This window comes from Borostomias antarcticus, assembly GCF_949987555.1.
Source record: "Borostomias antarcticus genome assembly, chromosome: 4".
Lineage (NCBI taxonomy): Eukaryota > Metazoa > Chordata > Actinopteri > Stomiiformes > Stomiidae > Borostomias > Borostomias antarcticus.
Genome location: NC_140237.1, coordinates 30102950 through 30128151, shown reverse-complemented (window position 1 = coordinate 30128151; position 25202 = coordinate 30102950). Strand labels below are relative to the sequence as shown.

General features: G+C 49.9%; 2 protein-coding genes across 2 annotated transcripts; both read right to left on the bottom strand.

Annotated features, from left to right (window-relative positions):
- Positions 1-308: 308 nt before the first annotated feature.
- esrp2 (epithelial splicing regulatory protein 2) lies at positions 309-16772 on the bottom strand. Its single transcript, XM_084436766.1, has 16 exons — positions 16342-16772; positions 15736-15864; positions 10071-10184; positions 9514-9628; positions 9259-9354; positions 8907-8961; positions 8386-8496; positions 8113-8245; positions 7884-7926; positions 6593-6894; positions 5964-6194; positions 5628-5826; positions 3287-3494; positions 2513-2705; positions 911-1010; positions 309-429 (listed from the first exon to the last, which is right to left on the bottom strand). Exons 1-15 carry the CDS (start codon positions 16471-16473, stop codon positions 924-926), a joined length of 2148 nt encoding a protein of 715 aa, XP_084292892.1. The 5' UTR covers positions 16474-16772; the 3' UTR covers positions 309-429; positions 911-923.
- Positions 16773-20036: 3264 nt separating this feature from the next.
- LOC311308471 (leukotriene B4 receptor 1) lies at positions 20037-21116 on the bottom strand (the record flags this gene model as incomplete). The annotated part of the gene is made up of 1 exon (XM_084437430.1): positions 20037-21116. One exon carries the CDS (start codon positions 21114-21116, stop codon positions 20037-20039), a length of 1080 nt encoding a protein of 359 aa, XP_084293556.1.
- Between the last annotated feature and the right edge of the window lie 4086 nt (positions 21117-25202).

The following is a 25202-nucleotide window of genomic DNA, read 5'->3' as shown; positions in this document are numbered from 1 at the left end:
GGGGGGGGGGGTGCCCGTCTGTGTGTCAGTAGTGTTGGACAGAGGGAGGGAGGGAGGGAGAGGGGGGCGGTGGAGGTGGTCAGTAGTGTTGGACAGAGGGAGGGAGAGGGGGGCGGTGGTCAGTAGTGTTGGACAGAGGGAGGGAGGAAGGGAGAGGGTGGCGGTGGCCAGTAGTGTTGGACAGAGGGAGGGAGGGGGAGGGCGAGGTACAGAGGGGGGCGATGGTGGTGGTGGTGGTGGTCAGCGGTGCTCTCTCCTCCGGCCCGGTCAGTCGCAGAACGCCAGGTGGACGAGGTGACCAGCGAGGGGGTGGCTGGAGCACTCGGCCACAGCCCGCCTGGCCGCCTCCTCGCTGGGGAAGGTGACCAGGGCCTCCCCGCTGCGCTGGCCGCTAAGGTTATACAAGACGAGGACGCCGTCCGACTGGAGCTGCGCGCAGAGCAGAGAGACAACGGCGGAGAGGTTAGCGTTCTGTCCCCACGGCTGTTATTACCGCATCCCAACACCAGGGGGCGACGGTCAGCCAGGCTGGAGGAATGACGAGACCCTGAGGTGATCAGAGCACTTGAAGAAGAGATGTTGAAGAGTAAAAACAGGTAAGATGGGCTGAATGAATCCATTTTACACAAAAAAGGGGGCCTTTGGCGTTTCACCAGTATTCATTCCCCTCAGGAGACATGCAGTCCATAAGACAGCCTAAGGTAGAAAATGAGCCAATCGGGTTAGCACGGTGTTAATTCACCCCAAAAGAACCCCGCACCCGATTAGCAGGCTTGGGATGAGAGAGCGACAGTCAGAGAGAGATACAGTAGAGGTAGAGAGAGATAGGTTAACAGGGAGAGGGGTCCCGGGTTAGAGAGCAGAGCAGGCGGGCGAGGGAGAGAGGGCTACGGGGGTTGAGGGTTCTTACCTTGTGGGTCTCCCTACAGACAGAGCCACTCTTTGGGCTGGATCAGACTCCTGGCCTGATCGCTCATCTGAACCAAGCTGCTGTAGTCATCAGGAGCATACTACAGCATAAGTGGATTTAGTCAGAACGGGAGGCCTTCATACACATACACTTTAAATGACACACACACACACACACACACACACACACACACACACACACACACACACACACACACACACACACACACACACACACACACACACACACACACACACACACACACACACACACACACACACACACACACACACACACACACACACACACACACCTCCCCTAGTCCCCAACACTGCTAAGAACTGTCTTTTGCATTATACATAAGACCTGTTGTCCATGTATACAGTAGGTGCGTAAGGGACACCGGCCTCCACCCGAAACGTTTCTCACCCAAATCCCGCTGAGCGTGTTGAGTGTGAGGACCCGAGCGTGTTGAGTGTGAGGACCTAACACAGCGAGGTGAGCCAGGGCCAGAGACCAGGGGGGCGTGCCGCTACAGCTCGACAGGATGGCGTTACACTCGCTCAGCCAAGAGGCAGGCTGCCCCTCGCATTTTCACGCAGCACACACACACGCAGTGCACACACACACGCAGCACACACACATCACACACTTCTCCATGTGACTGAGCAGCCCTGTAGCAAATTGACAGTTGCTCGAGCATGCTGGGAACTTATCTACAGTAACCCCAAAGGAAACACACAAGCACACACACACACGAGAATTCAGTAGTCTTCTGCATCTTCTCAAGACTAAGTGAAACGAACAGATGAAGAAAAAAAACAAAAAAAGACCCAAGCTCCTTCCACAACACACCGCCCTAGTCCCCCTGAGGCCAGGAGAACCGCCCAATCCAGCGCTGGGAGAACTCATACCATCCTCTGAAGACTGCGCCTACTCAGGGTGGCAGCCAATGAGGGGGCAGCAGAGAGAGGGGAGAGCACAAGTGCACACATGTCCCTGTATTGAATTATGAGGCTGAACAGTGGCGTCGAGATAAATCACTCCGGGAGCCTTGAGGGGGCTCGGTGCCCTGTGGTGGATTTCTGATGGGACCCTTTACGTACGACTGGGCGGGCGGAACTGGGCTATTGTTGCGCAAGAGTGGCATTGCACAGTTTAAAAGGACAGCCGGTCGAGATGGGGGATATCAATATTATAAAGATATAAAAACTCATATTACTCCTTTAAGTAATACACATCATCTGATCCCAAACTGCAGACAAGACTTCTAAGCAAACAATGTTGAGCAAAGCTGTAAATCTTAATTGCCTCGCACACACACTCGCGCACACACACTCGCGCACACACACACGCGCGCACACACACACACGCGCACACACACACACGCGCACACACACACACACGCGCACACACACGCGCACACACACGCGCACACACACACGCGCACACACACGCGCACACACACGCGCACACACACGCGCACACACAGGCTCAAACATGGGGACTTGGTTCACACAGACAGGCTTGGCGGGCGGCCTGGTTGGTGCTCTATGGAGGGGAGAGAGAGAGTAGGGGGGTGTGGGGTCGGAGGGTACTGACCTGGTAGCCTTGGAAGAAGCTGAGGATGTCTTTGACGCCGGCGTTGTAGGGCAGGCCCTGCATCCTGACCAGGGCGCCGTGCGGCTGGGGCAGCATGGACGAGGCGGCGTGGCCGTGGGGCTGGGCCGCCACCGCCGCCATCGTCCCCGGCGGGGCCGCAAAGTAGCCCACCGTGGAGGGGGACACCGGGGGGCTGGAGGGGTGGAGGGGAGGGGGGGTGTTAGCGTCATACACAGGTATGTGGTGGCTCTTTATAAACTGTTGTGGACGCTAAAACAATGTACAGAATAGCATAGATTTAGTATGCTAGTTTGCAGAGTGGATGATGCACTAACCTGGGGTAGTATGTAGTGTACTTGATGCACTAACCTGGGGTAGTAGTGTATTTTATGTACTAACCTGGGGTAGTATGCTAGATATTTGGTTCACTAACCTGGGGTAGTATGCTAGGTGTAGTTATATACTAGCCCAGGGTAGTATGCTAGGTATTTGGGGCACTGACCTGGGGTAGTATGCTAGGTGTATTTATGTACTAACCCAGGGTAGTATGCTAGGTATTTGGGGCACTAACCTGGGGTAGTATGCTAGGTGTAGTCATGTACTAACCCAGGGTAGTATGCTAGGTATTTGGTGCACTGACCTGGGGTAGTAAGCGGTGTAGTCATGTACTAGCCCGGTGTAGTATGCTAGGTATTTGGTGCACTGACCTGGGGTAGTAAGCGGTGTAGTTAGGTACTAGCCCGGTGTAGTATGCTAGGCATTTGGTGCACTGACCTGGGGTAGTATGCGGTGTAGTTCATGTTCATGTTCATGTTCATGTAGAGCTGGGGCTGGGGCTGGTAGTAGGCCAGGGTGGGGGCCGGGCTGTGTGTGGGCGGCTGGGCTGTTCTGGGGGTGGCCAGCAGGGGGGGCTGGTAGAGAGCAGCCTCAGACAGCATGGCAGGCGGGCCGGGGAAGGCAGCGAAGGCTGGCGGAGACAGACCTGGGAGAGAGAGAGAGAGAGAGAGAGAATGGAGAGAGAGAGAGAGAGAGAAAGGAGAGAGGCAGGGGGCTTCATGTGCTGTATCACCTGACCGTCACTCGCTCTCACACTCTCTCACTCACAATCTCTCGCACACACACTCTCTCGCTCATACTCTCACACACACTCTCTCTCACACACACACATTACATTAACATTAGTAACATTAGTAATTTAGCACACTTATCCAATGCGACTTACAACACACACACACACACACAGTCCCACAGACACTTTCTCTCTCACACACACGATCTCACACACACATCCATCCATCCGCTCAAACACAGGCCTGAGACACCCCTCTCACACACACACATCCTCAATCACCTGGTTAAAACACAGAACCTTATGCCGCGTTCCAGATAGGATTTTGAGCTCGTAAGTTACGACTTCAAGTCACGACTCACGACTTCATAGCGTTCCAGGCAAACTGTCTGAATGCGTGGCATTCTGGATAAATGTAAACAAGCCGATATGGTAAAAGCTTGAGATTTGGCACATTGTCAGAGCTGACAAGCTAAACATTGTATGCCTAATTTCGCTATGCTAAGAAATTGTACGTTACATTTTATTTATTGACATCGACTTTTCGCCGTTTGCATGGTCACGTTCAGGTTTACCTTAATGTTAGCTAGCTAGCACTAGCTATCTCTTGCCAACATATTTGGGCATCATTACATACACATAGCAGGTTGTAGTGCATAATCGTTTGTATTATTTTGATTACAACGTACAAATTTACTTTACGTTGCCCTAAAGTTATCTTTGTCGCCATACCCATGGGGGCTGCCATCTTGCTTAGAGGGCTGTGTGAAGTCAGAGAGCGCAACTGGGAGTACATCGATCTGTACGAGTTCACGGGTGGGAAGTTACGGGTTTGACTGCCATTCCAGAGCATTTTCACGTGTAGGAGGTAGGAAAAACACGAGTTACGGGTTGCCTGGAACGTGCCATTAAGCCAACACCGTTTAACCATTGGCCATTGGTGTGTGCTACCCTGTAAACACACTGAAGGAGACCGGCACTGGAGGTGTGTGTATTTACACACAAACTGGTGGTGGAGTCGGTGCGGGGCTGTGGGCAGCTCTGGTCATCCCCCTCCCCCTTCTCCTCCTCCCCCCCCCCCTCCTCCTCCCTTAGGGGACACGTTGACACAGAACACGCGGGTGACCTTGCGGCGGTGGCGCCGCCTTTTCCTGGCACCGCCGACGTCAACGGACCCGGAGTGAACCGCCGCGGCCCCCCCGCTAGGGGAGATTAGCCATTAAAGGCGGAAGTCACTCTCCGCCGCTCGCCGCTGAGCAAACACGCAGCGAAACCGTCGGCGATTCCGCCTCGGCTGAGACGCCGGTCAGAATTTCAAGAGAGCCGGCGGCGATACTGGCAGCTGCTGCTGCTGCAGAGCATTCTGGGTAGCGATAAGCGGGAATCTAATCTCCAGTGCCAGGTCCAGATAGGAGACAGAAATAGAGCAAAGTCCACTCGGGTGGGGGTGGGGGTGGACACGCCCCATCTGACCATGCGTCCAGCACGCCACGTCTAGACTCGCCTCTGGGATCCAACCAGATGGACTGACGCCGTTCATCATACAGTAATCTACAGTAAACGATAGGGTCATCATAGCTACTGTACTACTAGGAAGGGCAATTCATCACACACACAGGACCCCTGCTATCCCTTTCTCTGCCCAAGTCATGTACTTGTGTAAGCTGCCTAAGCTATGTACTTGTATGTTCATCTTAGCAAGGATGGAATTGAGCACCACAAACTGGGCTGGCTTTGGCAAACTGCTTTGGCCTGGTGTGTGACCGGCCTGGTGTGTGACGTGTGACCGGCCTGGTGTGTGACCGGCCTGGTGTGTGACCGGCCTGGTGTGTGACCGGCCTGGTGTGTGACGTGTGACCGGCCTGGTGTGTGAAAGGCCTGGTGTGTGACCGGCCTGGTGTGTGACGTGTGACCGGCCTGGTGTGTGACCGGCCTGGTGTGTGACCGGCCTGGTGTGTGACGTGTGACCGGCCTGGTGTGTGAAGTGTGACCGGCCTGGTGTGTGACTGGCCTGGTGTGTCGGGGTGCGCTGGGGGCGGGACCTACAGGGCAGCTTGCAGGGCGGGGGTGAGAGCCCACTGCGGTTCAGGGTTCCGCCCATCAGGACAAAGCTCATCTCCTCGGTGGAACACTGGAACACCTCCACGTAGCGGTCCTTCATCATCTTCTTGTGGCACTTCTGGGCCACCATGAAGGCCCGGTCGGCCGACTTCATCTGGATGAAGGCGTCGCCGGAGGGACGACCCTGGAGGGTTGGGGGGGAGGAGAGACGCGTGCCATCGTTTGAGGCTTCAAGAGTTCAATAATACTGGATGAATGGATGTCTGTGTGTGTGTGTGTGTGTGTGTGTGTGTGTGTGCGCGCGTCTGCCTGCCTGCCTACCTGCTGGTTGAGGACCATGTGGACTCCGTGGGGCTTGATGTCGACGGTGTGGTCTCCCATGAACTCCAGGATGTCCTCGATGGCGGCGGTGTAGGGCAGGCCGCGCAGGCGGATACAGTCGCGTGTGCTGCCTGTGGTCAGGAAGGGGGGCGTGGCCAGGACCGGCATGGGCACCATGGGCTGCGGCGGCAGCGTGGAGATCAGAGGGGTGGACATGTAGCGGTTCAGAACCTGAAGCGCACAGGGAGGGGAGACAGACGGACGGACGGACGGGGGGTCAGCGGAGGTCAAAGTTCTGAGGACAGTTCTGTCTGCGGACTCATTTGCTTCTTTCATTCAGGACAATAGTAGCGATTTCTGCATCGATGTGTGTATGTGAGCGAAAGGGAGTCACAGAGTAAGCCCCGCCTATTGTAGGTGTGTTTGTAGGTGTGTGTGAGTGTGTGTGCCTGCCTGTCTGTGTGTGTGTGTGCATGCGTGCATGTGTGTGTGTGCATGCGTGCGTGCGTCTGTGTGCCTGTGTGTAGGTGCGTGTGTGTGTGTGTGTGTGTGCGTGCGTGCGTGTGTAGGTGTGTGTGCGTCTGTGTGCGTCTGTGTGCGTCCGTGTGTGCGCGCGCCGCTCTCTCTACCTGCTGCACCTCTGCGGCCGTGCTGCGGAACAGCTCGATGTATCTCTTGCCCAGGATCTGCTTGTGCTTCCTCAGGGCGTTCTGGGCGTACTCCTCGCAGGAGAACAGCACGAAGGCGTCGCCCGTGGGCCGCCCGTCCGGGTACTTGACGAACAGCAGGCCCTCAGCGCCGTCCGTCACGGGGCTCTCGGGCCCCAGGAAGGCCAGCGCGTCCTGGGGCGTGGCGGTGAACGGCAGGCCCCGCATGCGGATGATCACCTGGTTCTCCTTGGACAGGAACTGGGCCACCTCGTTGGATGTGCCTGGAGGCGCGGGGAAGACGGCCGAGTGAGACATGGCGGAGGATCCGGGCGGTGCCGCTCGGCAGGTGATTATTAGTGCCCGGCAGTCGGCGTCCTGTGAATTGTAGCGCGCTCAGACGGCAGCGGTGATAAGAGATAGGGGCCCGGGTGAGAACAGGGGGCCGGTCCCAGCGCCTGGCCTCCCTATCTGCTGACGGTACATCGTGCCGTCTGAGGTATTGATCTCTGCTCGTCTGGGTTAAAGTCCGCAGGCGGCGGAGGATGTGTCTCTATCTGCTCTGGCTCTCTCTCTCTCTCACACTCACACTCTCTCACACACACACACACACACACACACACACACACACACACACACACACTCACACACTCCTGTCCTCCTGTACTGTCAGCTCGGCCCCGCTCCGCGGTCCAGAGGCCCGGGGCCCGGTCTTTGTCTCTTCACACCCCCTTTGTGTGAGCCCGGAGCGGGGCCTTTCAGCAGCCGACGGCTCCTTGTCCCCCAGGGGAGTGCGCTCTGGGCCGGGCGGACAGGTGAGCCGCTGTTGGCCGGCGGGGTAACGTTTCCTCTAGCTACCCTCTGAGGGGTGGGTTATTGGGGGGGGGGGGGAAGAGGAGGGGAGGGGGGGGGTGTGAGGCTTACAAAGGACCTTTCATTCCCCCAGGATAAGCCGAGTTGCTGAGGGTGGTGGTGGGGGGTGGGGGCAGACTACAGGGAGAGTCCCTCTCTACGCTCGCTGAAGAGCAGCTCTTTCACAGACAAGAGGGGGGGTCCTGGTTTGTCTGGGATATGGTGGTGGGGGGGGGGCGCAGTAATAGAAGGACAGAGTAACAGCGAGCCTTTCAACATCCGGCTGCACAGGGAGGTGGGGGGGAGGGAGAGAGAGAGAGAGAGAAAGAGAGAGAGAGTGTGAGAGAGAGAGTGAGTGAGAGAGAAAGAGAGAGAGTGAGAGAGAGAGAGGGGTGGGGGGCGAAAACGACTGAAATATGACCTCCAGCAATCTTGAGGAATTCCTCCCCTGTGGCTTTGTAGACCTGCAAGGATGAGAAGAAAAAAAAACATGGAGATTAGCAAGCTTTGACCAGCATGTGTATTATATTGTTGTTGTTGTTTTTTTAATGCACATTCGTGGCAATCGTGGCGCTCTTTCTCTGTGCCAATGCTGGATTAGTAAGTGCCGTGGGTACTGGAGGCGTCGGCGGTGCGGTGTGAGGGCTGACCTCGATGTAGCGGCTGCCCATGTGGTGCTTGTGTCGCTCCAGGGCGAGGTCTCTGTGCTCGGGGTTGACGAAGCGGACCAGGGCCTCGCCGTTTCTCCTACCCTGGGCGTTCAGACAGAGGGCGACGCCACCCCTACACACACACACAAACACACACACACACACAAAAACACACACACACACAGTCAGTTTCCCTCTCGGCGCAAACGTTACGCCGCTAACGAGATCTAATGGGCGCTAATGGGCGTTTGCGAGGTGTTGAGTGACACCTACTTGGCGATGTTGATCCCTTTGAAGAAACGGGCGATGTCCTGGTCGGACGACTGCCACGGCAGCCCCCTGGCTCTGATCACCGTCTCGCTGTCCACTGGCTCCGTCTTGCTACTGCAGACAGGGGCGGAGACAGGTACGGTCAACACCGGCACCGTGGCCGCTCAAGCGCGTAACGCGGCCCACTCAAAACACTAACCCGCTCTCACAGTAAATGCCAGGGGGTTGTCGGGCCAATGGGCACTGGAAGCCTGAGAGGGATTTGTGCGGGGCTATCGCATAGCCAGGTAAGCGCCTGATGGCGAAGTTGGACCGGTTTAATTACACGCTTGAGGTTTCCTTGTTGCTGTAATCAATGCTGAGAGCTCGGGTTTGAACATGGGAGCCAGAGGTGAGGCAGTGAGACGCACACTGAAGCTAAACAACATGTTTGGCCGATAGGTGTGGCGACGCACGGTGGTAGAGACTTCGAGAGGGCCGAGTTCCAAGTTAAAGCCTAGGAGTATAGCCGAGCTTATACGTACCACGCTCCCGACTCAAACTTGTACTTCACGGTTTCGAAGCAGGAGAACGTGTGGTCTGGAGGGGATTCAAAACAAGACAGGCGAAACGTAAACATTAACCAAATCCGCTTTTTCTATGAATAAGCACCGTGTGAATTTGTGAGGCGCATTCATATCTGTAGACAAAGGAACAGTACCAAGCAACTGCAGGGTTTTGGTTGTTTTTTTTCCTAGGGCTGTGTGCCGCCAGGGTTCAGGCTCAACAGGTCGGCCCTGTTTTCCTGTTTCATCAGCATGCTGCATTCCTGCTGTAGCTGGGTTGGCTGTCACAGACGTGGGGGGGGGGGGGGGGGGGGGCAGGGGGGGTACTTACTGTAGGGCTCAGCCAGGATGTGGAGGATGAGAAGGACCATGCTCCCGACCTCCCTCACGCCCATCACCTGCTCTTCCAAGGGGGAGATGCACACATCTGACGCGCACCCGCTTAAGGAAGAAGCCGTCATGCGTGACTGTAACCTGCGCGGACGTTCGATGACAATGAATACTGAATGGCACGCGACCTGAGGGGTTGGGGGGGGGGGGGGGTATATTTAAAACGGCTGCGTGTTCGCCCCGTGGAGAAGGATACATTCGAGCATGGAGGGCAGGGTGAGGTCCTGGGCCGGACCGGCGTTGGGGCAACATTTGTGAAACTCTTTCCTCACGTCCACGAACGAGTAGAAGCATTCTGAGAGGACCAGGTTCTAGAGGGACGACACGCAGAGAGAGGGTCCAGTCACTCATCGCTGACAGACACAGCAGTGGCTCACGCTCACGAGGAAAGAGAGAGAGAGCTTAGGAGAGGTGGAGGGAGAGGGGACGAGAAGAGGGGAGGTCATGTCTGATTGGATATCTGGCATTCCTGTGCGGATTATGACATGTTAGTACTTCGGAGGAGCTCTCGTGCCTCGTTTTAAACTAGGGAGCCAGGCTGCCACCTTGACCCACCAAATACAACGTACACACTTGTTGACAAAGTTCAAAGGTAGAAACGAATACGGTGCCGATGGCAGAACCCAAGCGTACGTACCAAATCCCATTGGTTTACAACGTGCTTTAGTAATACACATCATACGTTTGACAAAAGAGACAGAATGATCCGCTTTAACAGCACTGGTTCAGTAGGTCAGTAGATCGGTCACCTACCTTTTTGGAGGCCTCGGGGTGCAGGGCCTGTCGTACGACTAAGGGGCCGTCGACACACAGCGTATAGGAGCTCCTGCCCAAAGCCTTGACCTCAACTGAGACAGCCTGCTGGAACTACGCAGAGAAAACCACAAGAAAAGAGATGATTTAGAATTTTCTGCAAGCTAATATGAGGAAAACTGACTTTCCTGTGTGTTTAGTTAGCTGCCTTTGCCGTTTAGAATCAGGCTCTGGGTAGTCTGACTCAACAGATGCATGTTTTGGGGATAAGCCTCGTCATTTGTTTATTACTGCCCAATCAGTGGTGGCGAAATCTGCTGTCTGACCAATCAGATTCAATCCCTACTACGTGAAACTACGCCGAAGACGATTGGTTTAGAAAGAAACACAGCGTGTAGTCCAAATGAGTGATGTTCTGATCTAGTTACAGCTCACAGGTGTTCTTCCACCTGATTCTCCTGGAGGCAGTAACACTGAGGACTGTTTTCTAAACGTGAGGGTTCAACTGGTAGAGCTGTGTGTGCGGTTGCAAGATGTGAGCATTCTGTACACAGTGTGTGTGTGTGTGTGTGTGTGTGTGTGTAGGGGGGCTGGTCAGACTGGTTCTGTGTTTGCACTAGGAAGCAGACAAGGATCACCGTGCTAATCACCAGGATCAAGAAGATCACACTTGGCAGCGAGGTTGGGAGGGGGGGGGGTGCGGGGGGGGCCTGCCGAACCTGCTTTCCATAAACACTCTCACCAGCCCAACACCACGCTGCCCCGCCCCCGTACCTGTGTTTGGCCATCACGAGCGCATCTAATGGGCCCCATTATCCTTGTTGGGTAAACCCAGTGGTGTCTTTTAACCGTCAACAATCGTCTCTTCCTCAATCCTCTCCTGCACAAGTCCTCCACCTTAATCATAGCGTACCTCGCCAGACAGCGACTGAACCATATCCCCAATACGTAGCTAGCTTCTTCACATCGCTTATACACTCTTCCAATTTCCCTTTCCATCAGGCATTCCACGCCCAGAGTTAAACTACAGAGACCCCCCCCTAAAACACGTCTCTCTTTGAGGATCTTCAGAGAGAGGTACCAAGGTTATCTGTCTGGGGGGGAAGGGGGGGGTTGATTGACAGGTGGGGTAATTTCACGTTGCCAGGGGCCATGTACTGTATTCTCTGACAGCCCTCAGACGGTGGGTGAGCGAGTGTGTTAGCGGGGCGTGTTGGAGCACGCCGCCTGCAGACACGCACGGCCATTACCTGCCCAAACAGCTGCTGACTCAGGGACTAAGAGGCTGGGAGAGAGAGAGGTAGAGAGAGAGAGAGCCCTGGGTCATACTCCTCGCCAGCCTCAGGTCACCGGGTTCAGCTGGACTGACCTGCTACCCGCTGCCAACCAACACACACGGCCGTCGAACGGCCGCAGAGAAACCGATGAGCGTAACCCACAGGTAGGTCCCCGGAAGCTACGAACAAACAATGTAGTGGAGGATGACTAAAGACGATTATTTTGCTACTCGTGCACTTAAGCACTAGGTTATGCTCTTAGTCACTTGTTTAGAATGGAGATACACTTGTGAGCTCTGGTGAGTAGTTCTACACTGACTCCCTACATTAAATGCAATTATCGTAAGTCGCTTTGGATAAAAGCATCTGCTAAATGACAAGTTACTGTATGCGATCCATCTTAAACCCATCAACACCCCTTTGGTTGGAATTAGTAGGGATGTGACAGCTGTGTCATCGTGGCGACCAGGATCAAATGAGAGCATTATTGACTCACAAGGCTGCCTCCCTGACACATGGAGCGTGTTGGGGGAGGGGGTTTACATCTGGGTCAGGGCAACGCTGGGGCGCGCCCGTGCCCTTAACCCCTCACTGACGTCCCTGGTAAGAAGATCACCAGGGGGTCCGTAGGTCAGCCGACCATCGCGGCTCTATGGACCCGTCATGGCTGTGCGCCACATCACCGTCACACCATCTCTAAGGGGTGGAATAAGCTGGAACTCTTTTCAATAAGTCCCCAGACAACTGTCCAGCCTAGTCAAGATAGGACTGTCCAGCCTAGTCAAGATAGGACTGCCCCCCCCCCCCACGCTGTGGAAGCTGACAGTGTGGGACGACCGAGGTGTGAAACGAGACAGGCTGTTGTGCTACTTTGGACTCCAAATGAGATAGAGGTTAGATTCCACACATTTGATTGGTGAACCTGGCATGGTGGCATTCTCAACACTCCTTGACTTATCTACCTGTATAGTTAAATTTATACTGACAATGTATGCAGGTACATGGATATCTTATCCTATTGTACTACCTACTGCACAGTCACTGTAGATATGGATGTATATAGTCCCTGATATCCCTCTTTTTATGCTGCTACCCCTCCCCCTTATCTAGTATCTTTTTTTTTTTCTTTTTTTAACTCTGTAGCTGGTGTTCCTTTTCTTTTCAACCTTTCTGTAATTTTCAACTGCTGAAACGCCACATTTTCCTTTGGGGGGGGCGGGGGGTCAATAAAGTATGTATCTATCTGTCTATGCATAGGGATGTGTCTGTGACAAAAGTGGCACCGGGCCACATCATTCTCTCTCACACACACTCACACTCACACTCACACTCACACTCACACTCACACACACACACACACACACACACACACACACACACACACACACACACACACACACACCCTATATATCATGTCACATATCTCCCGCAGTCGCACAAAGTCGCGGGCCTTCGGGCCGGGACCTTCCCGGCGGAGCAGTCGAGTCTCGGTACCGGCAGAGGGAGGACTGCTGTTTGCTCACGGCCAGGCTCGAGGGTATGGAGCCCCGCCTTGCCCAAACACTGGGCAGGATTAGCGGAGACACACAAGCGGTTTAAGGACAACAGAAGGCACACCCTCCGGACCTGTTCTCATTCTGAGCTGCCTCGCTCCATAATTAGAGCAAACACGTCGGACAAAAACAGAGGTTTGCTAATGAGAGCAGGCGTAGGCAGAGGGAAAGGCCAGCGCTGTCCCATGAGCTGGAGAGGCATGGTGCGACAAGAGTGGGTTTGCCTCCGTAGAGTAATGCCACACTTGAATGAGGAAACGGCATTGACTACAACCCTTTCTAGATGACAAGCTGTCAGCTCCACTAATGTATTCGTTGGGAGTGGTACGATTCTATCGGTTCTGTCTATCTTGACCAGGGGAGTGTCTCGCTGTACCAGGGGTGAGACTGGGAAATATTACCTTTGAACCTGGTGCTATCTGTGTTTGCTCTGTGGTAAGACCTGCTCATGTTTGCATGGCGAGGCTGAGCCCTAAACGCTAGCTGATGCAGTTCCATGGGAATTCCAGCCCCAGATACAGTACATGTGTAGCCCGTACATTTCGGCATGGGTAGGATTTGTTTTAACCAGCTACGCCGATGAAGAGGCACGGGTGCACGGTATTTAGACTAAGGAGTGAGTTTAACAACCCTAACAACTCGCTACCTACCTGAGAACTCACAAGAACCCACTTTCACCAAGTTACACTCACCCCCCTCAACTCACTCCACAGCCACTGGGCATTCGGGTCACGGCACCAGTGTAACCCATCTGTTTCAGCATTGCGGGATTAGAACTCGGGTCTCCCGCTTGGGAAGTCGGGCGCGCTGACAACTTCGCCGATATGGACGTCTCTCTCTCTCTCTGAGTGTCAGCGCTCCTTTGAGGAGTGCGTTTCACCAGCCGCTCCACGTCTCACTCGGTTACGTCTCACTCGGTTACACGTGCGCCGTGTAGCCTGAGCACCTCATCAGACTGTGAGCCCCGGGGTCGTTCTCAGGGCCCCTCTGAAGAAACGGCCCATAGCGTCGGACCAGTTGGGCCATGCAGAACGGGTGTTGGTGTCAGAGAGAGGGCTTGGCTGTGTGCAGCTGCCTACCAGCCAGCAGCCTGGCATGTTCAGATCAAGCAGTGACACAGGTGGAGCACCGACTCCCCCGTTCCTAGGAGCAGAACTCGGGCAGGTGCTGCTGAGTGTTAGATAATAAATAAAAGAGATAAAAGTGCCCACAGCAATAAACCACTCTCTCTATCTCTCCTACCTCACCCTCTAACAGCGTGAACCCTTGTATGGAGAGAAGTGAGAGCCAGTGGCCCGTTCAGACTGGAACTAGTTTTTCTCTCGGTACTGGATGCACAATACAAGGATGGCTTTATCATCTAAATGCTAGCCGCTAAAGACAAATCGTCTAAATGACACAGAGAAAAGACATGTTGAACGCATGTTCAAACTGTGCATTTGAAAGGCACCCATCTAAACCTCTCTTCCTAAATGAATCTTTCACTAAAGAAAACAAGCCGGTGTCCTTGGGTAGCCATACATGACCCTCGGGGGTCCAGTCACAGATATGCCCCCTGCGCTGTTAGTTTGCTGTTCCTTAATAAACACACTTCCCTTCCCGGCACAAGTACACAAGAACTCAAAACTAGCTTGGATGTTACGCTATCTATCTATTCATTCCTCCACTGGCTGGAGTTGATTATTAAATCAATGAGGTTCAGTTGAAACTAAACCTGACCAATGGCTGGAGAAAGTGTCCCACCAGACAGAAGTAAGCAAAATTGATTGCTTTGGTTAATATGTAAAAGGCTCCACAAACAAGATACGCTGCATTAGAATAGGAAGAAAGACAATGGCTGCCGCAGTCGGATTCAGCTGCTTCAGAGTCACAGCAAATGTCTAAACCAAGAGTCTTAAAAAATGACTTCTTGTTGTTTAGGATTGGCTCAGCGAGCCTGCTTGTGCTTGTAGGGGAGCAAACCACAGCTCTGGTCATAATTGTAACCCTAAATCACTAGGGGGGATGATAATGAGAGGTGTTCAATTATGAAATACTGGGGGCGGAGTAGGGTGTATCGAGTGCAAACAAATACTCTTGTCAAAGCAGTTGAGAAACACGTTTGGCAACATAGGCCTTTTGTCACAACATACCTGGCGAAGCTAGGGAGGAACCTGGAAGCAAATTCACATCCTGGTCATAAGCGAGTGGCCTGAGACAGCGGCTGCTGTCGCTGTCTGACACGGGGTCGCGTCTCTCTCTGTCCCCTGTCCCTCTCTGTCCCCGTCCTCTGCCCAAGAGTGGTGCGTTCCCAGGTAAACATTCCGTCTTCCAGATGTCAGTATGCATCAGTCTGAGACAAGACAGGACCTGCTAGTCCCCCCCCCCCCCCGCCTTCCTCCTACCAGCCCCCGGCACTGCCCAGCCAAGCTCCTTAAACCAGTCTCTCTAAACTGCCAGGGAGTTTAACTATAGGCCACAAGACACATCTCAAACCAAGTTGAATACTTTTTTTTAAAAGGTCATCGAAACTGAATTCCGACACGCCTCACATTAATGTAAAGTTTTACAGCCAGGCTTGTCATGTCCCATCTTGTTCCAGGCAACGGTCTTAAACTAACATTGAAAGCTGTCAGTTGCACTGAGCACAGCTGCTCATCACTTAACGTCAAATATGCCATTATGATATTATAGACTAAATGTTTTGCTCAAGATGATAATTGGAGTCAACCTGAAAAGATAAAGTAATAAAATATGTTGTCTGCCTCTAAAGTAAGTGCAAAAGATTCTGTTTTGCACTTGAGGAAAGGGTTTTACACCTAGTCTTCGCCACCTATTACCCATAATGGGTCTCACCTGTTGCAGAACTTTGTCGAGAGGCTCGGCCTTACAGATCTCATCCAAGCTCAGGCCAGTCTCTTCTTTACACTGCTCTGTCAGTTCCAGAGTGTCTGGCTTCACAAGTCGCCTCTGAACCTTTCCAACCTGTTAACAGAAGTTAGTGTTTCATGGCATGTGTAGCGTGATATCACCGCTACTTTAACCATATCCCATTTAGGCCTACCCCCTCAGCATGAAAGACCAACATTTATGAACTCTCAAAGCTTCTGATATTGACAATGTAGTTGCAAAGCAGTTAATTGTCAACGCAGGGTTGCTTATGTCGAGGCGCTGACATGCAACCAAAAAGGTATGCTTTTCTCTATCAAACATTCGTACGTTATTTTAGCCTACGTTTGTAATTAATGCACACACCTGAGGACCCAACGCTGAAATCAGAGCGTTGGCCGCGTTAGTCCCAAGTTGGTTCATTTCATTTTGCAAAACGTGTGATTTTGTAAGAGAGCATACCTTGTTGATATAAATGTCAGCTGTCAAGGTAAAACAAGACTATTCCACTACAGATTGTGCCACAAAAACACTACATAAGAAACCTTACAACAGGGTCAGAAAGGTTCGTACCTTTTTCTCATGTAGATCCACAATTTGCCACACCAACAGAATTATTTCCCTCTCATCCGAACCCAGTTTACCCCTATTTGCACCAGCTGTTGCCCCAAAGAACACCACCAGAGTATCACTGTGCGAAGCCATCAGGGACCACAAGGGTAAAAACTACAATTAAAGCAAAGATCAAATAAAAATAACACGAGGGTTCACCTTTTTCCAAGTGATAAGAGGAGCAAACAAAAGATCTGGAAATTCAATTGAGGTAAACGGAGAGGGAAAGAAGATTATTTTCAGAGAGGGCACGAGAGAGTTTGCGGCCACAGACTCTACCTGTTCCAGTACTTGAGTGTGTTCTATCCAGAGATACTGGTTTAACTGGTAAAGAAGGGTGGAAAAAATCCGTGTTTCTTTCACACGAACTCCATAACAAGCCCTGAGGGTTTTTTTTCCTGCTCCCTTCGCCGTTTTTTTCGGAGTTACCTGCGTATGCTCTGCCTCTTACTCCAGTCAATCTCCCAGGGGAGCCGCGCTATTGGCTGCTCGGCAAAGGTGAGGGAGGGGCGCAGCGAAGCATACCTATGTAACCTCACCTGATTGGCCAGGGAAGTTAAAGGAAGTACAGTAGGAGCACACAGAAAGGCGCCTAGCCGCCTGCCATAACAACGCTACCACCACATAGTAAGTGGTCTGTTCATTTTGAACGCCCACGAGGTTTTGGTATTTACTTGAAACGGGCTATGGGCAGTATTTGCACCACCAAGTAGGCCTATTTCGGCTATCAATATCATTGGTATAGTAGCCTAGACTAGCCTACATATCTAGACTTGAACGCAAGCACATACAAGCACACGCGCACACACACACACACACACACACACACACACACACACACCAAGTGCATTTCCAATGTGTACCACCTCCTCAAATACCGATCTTGTGGTGATGATAGACCCACACCTCCACTCCTCAGAGACAACATTTGTTCAGACACATGTCTGATGCCACAGAGCCATGCGAGCTGTATTTACATTCCTGGCCTGGTTCCCAGGGTGCACTGTTTTGTTGATCTCGACGCCCTTCCCCGCTGTGCTGCAGGTAACCATGGACAGGGGACAATGCCGAGGAAAGGGCCTTTGTTTGATCTCAACCTTTCACTATTGAGTTGCCCCGCCTCAGGAGTTAATCCCACTCATGAGTTTGTAGTAAAGTAGCCTAGTAGGTTCCCACTGTGTGTGTGCGTGTGTGAGTGCATGCGTGTCACTCTGTCATGAGAGGAGGAGCATTTCCCACAACATTAGGCAGTGGTGTAGGCTAATATAATATTGGGCGGCTGTGGCTCAGGAGGTAGAGTGGGTCGCCCAATGATACTATGGTCGGCGGTTCAAATCTCGGCTCTTCCTGTCCTCGTGCCTGTTTCCTTGGGTATACTGAGCCCCAAATTGCTCCCAATGAGCAGGCTAGCACCTTGCATGGCAGCTGACTCCATTGGTGTGAATGGGTGAATGAGGCCATTGTAAAGCGCTTTGGATGAAGGCGCTATGTAAGTGCAGTGCATTTACCATTTACCTTAATATATCACAACAAACTAATAATTACCTGCCCCAAGAGAGTTCATCTCAGTAAGAGTTAATGAAGAGATAAAATCCATTGAGAGATGATCATGCTCTGACTGGCCTTCATGATTGACACTCTTTTCTTGCACACAAATGGCTGCTTCCTCATTTTCAGCCATGTTTCTTATGACTTCATATCACATCCTTGACTGACTGTGAATTTCCATGATTGCACTCACATATATATGCTGACTCACTAGAAGTCAAGTTGAACATGAGTCTCTTCTTTTGAATAGCCGAGTATCGCACTGGAGGCCACTTTTCAGGGGAGAGATGTGAGACTTATGGTCAGTTTACGTTCAGGTGGTGTCAGCTAGCCTAAGGCAGGTGAGGCCTCTCAGTGTGAAGCTGCTAGACCTGACTCAACAGAGCAGTGACATCATGAGGGGAATTTGATCTCAGTGCACAGTGAAAACATCTTCACGTTATCCTGCCCACAACCACTGGTCAGGACCCAACAAACCAGCACCTGCCTTAGCCACAGTTATCACCCAGCTACAGACCCACACACACTATGTAGCAGCCAGTGAGGAGATGAGGTAGTGATAATAACACATTTAGACTTCTATTATTAAACTCACTAGTTCAGGAGCAGGTGAAAACTGAGGCAGTATTCTCATGTTGGGTTGCTGTAATTGGGCTGTGTTGACACAAGCCCCTCAGCCCAACTCTGTCTCCTGCAGTTATGCTCATATTCGGAGCACAGTGGCTCAGCCATTACATGCCTGTGTGTGTGCTGAGTGACAGCAGAACACAACAGCTGAATAGATCCAGGCTTACTGGAGCATGATGGGACAGAGCTCCTGACTCCTATCTAACCATGACTCACTCAGTTAGTATATAGGCCTACATCAGAGTAAGGGAAGGAAGGAGAGAGGGAGGGAGGGAGGGAGGGAGGGAGGGAGGGAGGGATGGAGAGAAGCCTTGGATCTGTTTAGCAACCCTAGCTTATCACTGAAGTGTTGCCAGTATTTACAACCAATGTTTTTTCTTTGTAAGTGAGACAATGTTATTGTGTCATTGTTTAGTTAGAAAGTAAAGCAGAGAGTGGAAGTTAAGACAGGTGAACAACAGGTTTAGGACAGTTTCTGTAGTTCCAGGGGAGGGAAAGGCACACGCGCCACCTAATGGACTATAGTCAGAAGGCAAGTACAATCTTTCATCAGTGCAGTTAGAGTATAAGAAATTCACAGAGAAAATATGATCTGAATTAAATATTTATTTAACCAATAAACATATATCTGACATAACAGTGGGGCTTTAATTTCAATATGACTGTGGCAAAGGGTAGTACACAATTCCCCTTTCCATTCTTGACAAAGGGAACACAAGCAGCTTTTCATTTTGCAATATCTGGGTATGGGGAAGTTGAAAGCATGACTGGTGCTGTCACATACATTATTGTATGGCGTCTCTATAGGCCTACTGGGAATCCAGCTTTGAGCAGATTTGATTATTTCTGATGCCTACAGTATTTTCTTCTTTATACAAGGGTATCCAAGTTCTTTTTTAGATGGAGCCCTGCTTTCACGTAAAGATCAAGACATAATCATTATTATTAAACATGTTTCAACAGAAATTAGTAAAAATACACATCATAATTGTATTCCCAAAGAGAGATGTAGAGATCCATACAATAGAAAGAGGATGAAATCTGCTATCGCCATCATGACGGCAAAAGCTCTGTATGAAATATGATCTGGCCAAGTCAGGAGGATCAAAAATAAATATGTTAGGGCAGAGGAGAAGCAGCAGAATACATGTAGCCTACCGCACACTCATAAATCATAGCTTTTGTGGGCCTATGTTTATAAATTCAACAAAATCATTGGCAAACCTATTAGCAGATTTACTATAACTTTGTTTTCTTTCCTTTTCTTTCCCATTTTGTATAGTATTACATACTACAGTATTATGTAGTATGCAAGTATGTAGTATGCTACAGTATGTTATGATATCATTGTGTAAGAAAGTAACATTTGTTACGCATAGTTGAGACGCAATGAGCCTCATTCAATCTAAAATAGCTTTATTCAAAAATAATATTTTACATATTACACGCACACACACACCATATCTATATTTCTATGAAACTCAGGATGAACCATTGTCATGAATCTTTACATCCAGTAGCTCTTTGGGCTCCTCTGTTTGGCCCTGGGAGCTGTGGGTGCGCGAGCCCTGTCTCTTGCTCACGAAGGACAGCTCCTTGGTCCCCTCGCCCGGCGACGTGCTGGAGATGTGCCGGAACAGCTTCTGGATCCCCGTGTCCCTCAGCGAGCTCCGGAACGAGCGTGCCGCGAACACATAGAGCACGGGGTTGACCGCGCAGCTGATGAACGCCAGGGCTCCGGCGATGAAGGTCATGGTTTCCCTGATGCTCTCCAGGCGCTCCGCCGTCTTCCAGTCCATCCTCTTCACGGCCAGCTGGACGAGCGAGAGGACGTTCCCCACGTGATGGGGGGTCCAGCAGAGAACGAACGCCGCCACCACGCTGGCGATCAGGCACGTGGACTTGCGCTTGGACTTGAAGGTCATCTGGGCGATGCGGCTGCACAGGCAGCCGTAGCAGGTCACCAGGACGCAGAGGGGCACCACGTACCCCACCAGGGTCTCCAGCAGCACGATCGCTGCCTCCTGGCCTTCCGAGGCGTACTCTCTGAACAGGCACTGCTCCTCCCCTGGGTCCCCGGCCAGGGTCTGGGTGGGTATGACCGGAATACTGAATAAGAACGCAGATGCCCAGACGACCAGCAGGACCTTGTTCAGGGCCGTCTGTCTCCTCCAGCCGGCGGAGGCGAAGGGGAACCGGACGGCCACCATGCGCTCAACGCTCATGAGGGTGATGAGAAACACACTGCTGTACATGCAGGCGTTGATGACGTACACCATTGCCTTACAGCACGCCTCCCTGAAGACCCAGGAGCGGGCCAGCGAGTAGATCCACAGGGGCAGGGTGACGAGCGCCAGCAGGTCAGCAGCAGCCAGGTGGAGGATGAGCACCACGGTGTGGGAGCGCCGCTGGACGTGCCTCAGGATGGTCCAGATCACCAGCAGGTTCCCCGGAAAGCCCACCAGGAAGGACAGGCCCAGGATCACGCAGGCCACCGCGGTCCCACCGTCAAACCCCTCGGGGGCCATGGCTTCCGAAGGCAGGCCGGTCGAGCTGCTCATGCCGCTTGCGTGCCGACGGTCTCGTCAGACAGAGAGAAGAAAGAGCTGCGCAAACAAAACCCACTTCCCTTTAGCCTCCACAGAAGGACAGCAAAGCAGTTTCTCACAGGGCCATCTGACACAGAGTGGTGAATCATCCATCTGGGTTTGGTTATGAGAGGCTACAGCTTTGTGTTTTAATAAACTGACATGTTTTATTGTAAGAAAAAAATGATGTACTGTATAAGTAATTCATCAAAAGGTCATCACAGCAGTCACCTTCTAAGAAACTCTTTTTCAGATTGACATTGTATTGTATAGGGGCCTATCATAATATCCATCTACTGCAAACTTCACATTTATATTTAAATAAATATGCCACTTTTTTTCTACTGTTATTTCTCTGTTTGCTTGATGTGTTTTCACACTACAAAGGCCTGTGACTTCACCACAGAAATCAACGGCAGCATTCTCAAAGATGGAGCTGAAGGTTGTGGTTTTCATCATGGTTCTGTTCTGGTTCTCAGTGATAACACTAAGCCCTATAGGTTAACATCCCTCTGTGTCACTCATTAGTGGTCTAAATAGCTATGATTAACCCATCCATCTCATGATAGTGTGTGTAGTATCCTCAGCTAAGTCATTTGTGGTAATCTCTAAAGTTGCACCACACAACAGGCTATTGTGCAGTACCCATTTTGGTATGTATGTAGGGTTGCAAAGGGGCGGAAAATTTCCAGTAAATTTCCGTAAACTTTTAGATCAGACCACTACACCACCGCAGATCCATATAACACGGAACTTAGCCTCGTTGGGGAAAAAACATAAAATGCAATTCTAGATCTTGCAGCATGATCTTGGTTAAAACAACCCGATTTAATGAAAATTCAGTTGAGTTTCAACCGTTCTATGCATTCATCCATCACATGTGGATACACACTAAGAGGGCTGTAGAATCCATTAAAGTTCTACTCACAAATAGATTAAGCAAAACATGTAATTTAGAAAAAATTTATTAGATGTTTTGCCTGCATTTCTGCTTATGACAAAACCAAATGTTTGTCTTTATTTATGTCTGTTTATGACAAGGTAGATACAGTTGGTATAAATAACCCCCAAATTCCCAGTTTATTCCCGTTAATTCCCATTAATTCCTGTTAATTCCCATGGAAAGTTTCCAACTTTGAATATTCCTGGAATTTTGCAACCCTATATGTATGTCCAGTTCCATTATCTACTGTCATACCACAGCATTGAGCATTCTATTGCAAATAAGCAACGGATTGCAACATTCATGCAATTCAATATATTAAATCACTTGGGAAATTCTGTATTTTCGGTTGCGTCCCCCTAACTACTGAATTCTACAGCATCACACTCCAGTTCTCTCTTTGGTTAGTTTGCCAAGCTGCCTGTTCCGTTCCTCTTAGTCAAGGTGTGGGATGCCACTTCTTGGAACTGCCTGACCAGGTGAGAGTCTTGCAGAATGTCCTGTAGAGCAGTGTTTCCCAACCAGGGGTCCATGGACCCCCTGTGGTCCCTGGCATAATTACAGGGGGTCCTTGGGAAAGTGTTTAAAATATTTTTTTATGGTATTTTTGTTAAATGTATCAAAAATATATTTAATATTGTATAAGCCCATCATATTTAACAAAAATGAATGCTGTTTCAAAATGAACCAATAGACTAGGCATATTCACACACATTCACAGTTCTCATGTTAGCAGAGCTAACTCACTCATTCTTGAAAAATAATGATTCACAAATGATTCAAAGAGATAGCAAATGTCATTGAAGCCGTAAAATGTGTAAAAAAAAAAAAAAAAGCTTGAAACTGGCCTATGTTAAGATCATTAATGTTAAAGGAGTAGTAAAGGGAAAATGCATGTTTAGCCCTGTTTTAAGGTTATTTATGATCATATACAATGGTTCAGATCAAAACGATGACAAAGCTAGCATTTTCGAGAAAGTTGATAATTGCTCTACCACCGTTTTGGTCATACAATGGATGTGGATGGGCATCTTGAAAAATCATTCAAAAACATGTTAAACTCTTGATTTCAAAGACAAGAAGCTCACCGAGGGGGTAATTGGTGTTCGTTGGTGTTCTGACATCAAATTTGCCGCAAAGTATGAATCCTGTATGGTTTTATTGATCATTTTATGAAATCCATTGACTTGTATTGAAGCGACCGTTGTAGATGTGTAGATCAATCCGCCGAGGGGATTCAGGAAGCGGAACTACTTACGGTAGCTATTGTTATTGTTTATGTTGCTAGGCTACCTAGTTTGCGGAAGTATACACATGTATGTGCTGCGACTAAATAGTTATATGCTAAATATTTTAAAAAAGCCTTTCCAGATGAACTAGAATCTTACTTTATGGCGAATTATTATGTCAGAACGCCAACTAACACCTCGGTGAGTTTCTTGTCTTTGAAATCGAGAGTTTAACATGTTTTTGAATGATTTGATGCCCACCCACATCCATTGTAGGCCTATGACCAAAACGGTGGTAGAGCAATTATCAACTTTCTCGAAAATGCTAGCTTTGTCAACGTTTTGATCTGAACCATTGTATATGATCATAAATAACCTTAAAACAGGGCTAAACATGCATTTTCCCTTTACTACTCCTTTAATATGAATACTATACAAATTACTGTTATGGTGTCTTATATACAGTAGGCCTACCAGGGTTTTTCCTGGTTCAGAATGAGGTGGAGGTGGTACTGTAAGTGGGGGTTTGGGTGAATGACTTGGTTTTGGATTTGGATGAATTTCGCGGAGGTTTACAGTATGTAGGGATGGCTGTTGTATGTTTGGTGAAATTAGTACTGTTTACAAGTTACTGTTGTTTCGAAATGCAGAGGCGAAAGGGCCTATGGTGTTTACAGGACGACTTCAGAGCTTGGTAAGCATAAACCATGTAATTCCTGAACTTGAAATCTGTGTATATCATACTTAGTTTTTCGAGTGTGCCCATAGCTAGCAACGAGCCAGGGTGCGCGCGCCGACATTATTGACAGAACTCTGTACTGCACAAAACAGAAATATTTTAACCTGTACTAGTCAGATACATGCCATGGAAGCCAGGAATAGGGCTAAACATGAAATTCAGTGTCCTTATAGAAAGAGTTGTGTCTCAGAGAGCTACTCCATATGAGAAAGGTTAGTGAATCATCCATCTTGAATTTGTCATCAGTGGTCACAAAATGGGTGCTCGGCCGCACCACGGCTGTGAAACAGCCTCCCCGCCCGAGGGCAGCTCAGAGCACGGACTCTTTTAAAGCAGGCTGAAAAACCTACCTTTTTAAAAAGGCCTTTGCCTGTTAAAATTGTGTTATATTTGTTCAGTTGTGTTTTGTGATGCTATGCTTTTAAACATGTAGCATTTTGAGATTTGCGTTACAAATAAAATGTATTATTATTATTATTATTCGTTTTCTTGGAAAAATCGGAGTGAATCTCACAGAAACCAGTAAACCAAACTGAACACATTTATTTCCTATGGTGTTCTCTTCTAAATATTTCGGATGTCCTACCTATGGTCCAGTTCCCTGCATTCAATTTTGAAATTAAGCGTATCAAAGGAAGCATAAACATTAATTGTGGCATTAAAACATAACATAAAACATAAAAACAAGTATACAATACACACTGATTAGAAAGTTGAACCATACATTTAAGATCCTAAGATCTTCTCTAGTTGAATGTTTACATACAGTACAAATCACAGACTTAATGTTAAACAATAACACAATACAACAATAACAGGTGCATGTAAAGTCTCATGCACCTTCAGTTTCTTGTAGACAGGTGCTTAGGAGGAAATGCAAGGGAAGAGATAATTCCCACACACTGTCCTTTTACTTGCAATAAACTTTATTAGTACTGTACTGATACAATGTTTCAGTCCGTAGACCTTCATCCAGTTTTAGTACTGATACAATGTTTCGGTCCGTAGACCTTCATCACTTAACGGCCGAAACGTTGTATCAGTACTTATCCAATTTATTGCAAGTAAAAGGACAGTGTGCAGGAATTCTCTCCAAACAATACCGCAAAAAATGCAAGTATTTCATCAAAAGGTTCCTCACAACAGCA